General features: G+C 56.6%; 1 protein-coding gene across 1 annotated transcript in view; it reads right to left on the bottom strand.

Annotated features, from left to right (window-relative positions):
* Positions 1-720: 720 nt before the first annotated feature.
* LOC103809589 (dynamin-2) overlaps positions 721-2,461 on the bottom strand; it is a gene marked incomplete at both ends in the record, with an annotated part of 10,263 nt that continues 8,522 nt past the window's right edge. The window contains one exon of the mRNA XM_009082430.1: positions 721-834. Within this exon, the coding sequence (XP_009080678.1) occupies positions 721-834 (114 nt within the window). The remainder of the gene's footprint in view (positions 835-2,461) is intronic.

Genomic DNA, 2,461 nt, shown 5'->3' with positions numbered 1-2,461 from the left:
AAACCAGGATCGCTCCAGGGGGGATCAGCTCAACGTGTTCCTTCTCTTTTTGGGGGGATTAAGGAGGTGAGGGGGCTCAGTTGGGCCCCACAGATACGGGAGACCTTCACCTTGAAGAGACTAGAGGAACAAAGCAAAACCGGGATTTGATCCCGTGCACTGTGTCCAGATGCTCCCAGGAAATAAAAGCTATGTCCATGTCTCCTTTTCCTGACCCTGTGCTGGGCTCCGGCCCCACCCTGACCCTCCCGTGTCCCCCTCAAATCCTGAAAGGGCCCCCAGGTGTCTCTGCCCCGAGGGCTGTGGATGCAGCTCCCAACCTGATAAATGAGGTGGATAAACGAGTAGCAGTTCTTCCCAGAGGGAATCAAGGTCTCCCCACCCTGCGTGCCTGTTTCCCTCCCTTCCATATGGCTCCACAGTTAAACTGGGAAGCGTCCGCTGAGCCAGGGCTGGGAGCCAAGGAAACCCTGCCCCCAGACTCAGCCAGGGCCTCTTGGACCCCTGGAACTTGCCACTGTCTTCAGGTTTACACAAGCCTAAGGTCTGGGGGAGCGTTCGGAGATGGAGAATTCGAGAGCCAGGACCACAGTGTCCAAAGATGCCCCAACCTCCGGCACTCCTGGTTGTAATTAATCCTGGGCACTAACTATCATCCCCATCCCAAGGATCTCTCCACTGGAGCCCTGGGAATCACACAACCCGATTTTCCCCCCATACCTCCTCATCCTTGTACCAAGAGAGCGACTCGGCCGTAAGCACAAACCAGTATTCCTTGGATCCGCCCTTCATGATGCTGATGTTGTTGATGGTTAGCCACCCCCTGCGGATCACCTGGAGCAGGAGCAGGAGCAGGGAGCAAGGGAGGAAGGAAGGAGAGGTTACAGTGGGATTCCAGAGGGATCCCTATGAGAAGAGCCAGCAGAAGTGACCCCAAAGCCCACCAAGCCTCAACCTCCTCCAGGCGGATCCCGAGCCTCATCCCACAGAGAAGCTGGCAGCAGGTGAGGGAACACCTGGAGCTCTCCAACTCCCAAAGCCAGGTAGGAAAAGTAGTGAGTCCCTGTCCAGGCTGGCAGAATGATCCCACAGCTCTGACAGATCCAAACCCAAATCCCAAATCCCTCTGCCAGGACAGCCTGGAAGGGAGCAGTGATGGAGAGGAAAAGCTTCAGCACCCCACAGATGGATCCCACAGTCCTGTGGATGGATCCCGCAGAGCATCCCACCAGGAATTCTTTTCCAGGACTCCGGGCACAAGGGACATGGCAGAGACTGTGCCTAGGATCCACCACGGAATCCCTATCCCAGAGCTTCCCTCTATCCCAATGTTTCCCTATCCCAGCTCCTCGGTATCCCAGGGTTATCCCACCACACAGGTTAGTGTCAGGTGGATGGGGATGCCGAGGTCAGTCGTAAGCGCAGTCGGAGTGGGAACAACCCTCAGGATTGGGCAGAGATGGGTTAGACATGGAGTTTGCCATGGCTTGTACGGGAACACTGGGACGGATCCCTCTGGAGCCGAGGGTTTCCCATGTCCTTCCAAGGGACAGGGCTGGGGTCCTCTCGTTTTTCAGCATAAAAGCCATGACAAATTCCCAGGGTTAGGCACAAGCAACGCTTGGAGGCAGCTGGAGCTACAGCAGAACGCGCGCAGAGTGTTCCAGGCGAGGGGAAGGACGGAGCCCTGGGATTCCGGACGGCAGCTGAGGGATTTCATTCCCGTTTAGGAACCACCTTGGAATTTGACCCAAGTTGATTTTAAAGGAACTGAGCCAGGAGTGGAGATGGAGGATCAGGGATAGGGAAAGGGCAGAGGGAAAGGGATCAGAGTAAAGAGAGGTAGATCGGAGGATCTAGAGGGGCTGGGAGGATTATCAGGAAAAGGGGATTATCAGGAATAGGGATCTGCCTTTGGGGCAGGGGGAGGGGAGAGGATCTGGGCAGCCCAATGAGAGCTGGAGCCTTCAGGAAAAGCCAAGGAGGCAGAGGAGGGAGGAGCAAAGAGGAGGGAGGAGGAAGGCTGAGCCACAGAGCCTGGCACTGAGCGGGAGAAAGTTCCTTTAAAACCAACTGATTTTGGTGGGCAATCAGATGGGTTTGGGGCTTGGAGCTGCCAGAGCTCCGCCCAGCTCCGATCCCGAATCCCCGGCTCTCCCCTTCCCATCGCTGGAGAGATCCCGTCTGACAGCCGGCGAGGGATGGCCCTGCCCAGAACCCTGGGCGGTTCCTGGCATTTTCCAGGAACACCTGGATGATGCTGGAAGAAAACGGAAGTGTCTTTCGGGGTCGGGAAAAAGTGCTCCCAGAGTGCTGGAGCTGGACAGGGATTCATGGAGCAGGAGGGACAAACCTTCCAAGGAAGAGCAGGATATCAGGGAAGCTCCTCACCACCGCATCCCTCCTGCCACCAGGAATTCCAGCAGCCTCATAACATGGTTTGGGAGGGGAAAAAGCATCC

The sequence above is a fragment of the Acanthisitta chloris genome, unplaced genomic scaffold, assembly GCF_000695815.1.
Source record: "Acanthisitta chloris isolate BGI_N310 unplaced genomic scaffold, ASM69581v1 scaffold8969, whole genome shotgun sequence".
Taxonomy (NCBI): domain Eukaryota; kingdom Metazoa; phylum Chordata; class Aves; order Passeriformes; family Acanthisittidae; genus Acanthisitta; species Acanthisitta chloris.
The sequence above is the reverse complement of the archived record's forward strand: the minus strand, read 5'-3'. Positions and strand labels throughout refer to the sequence as shown.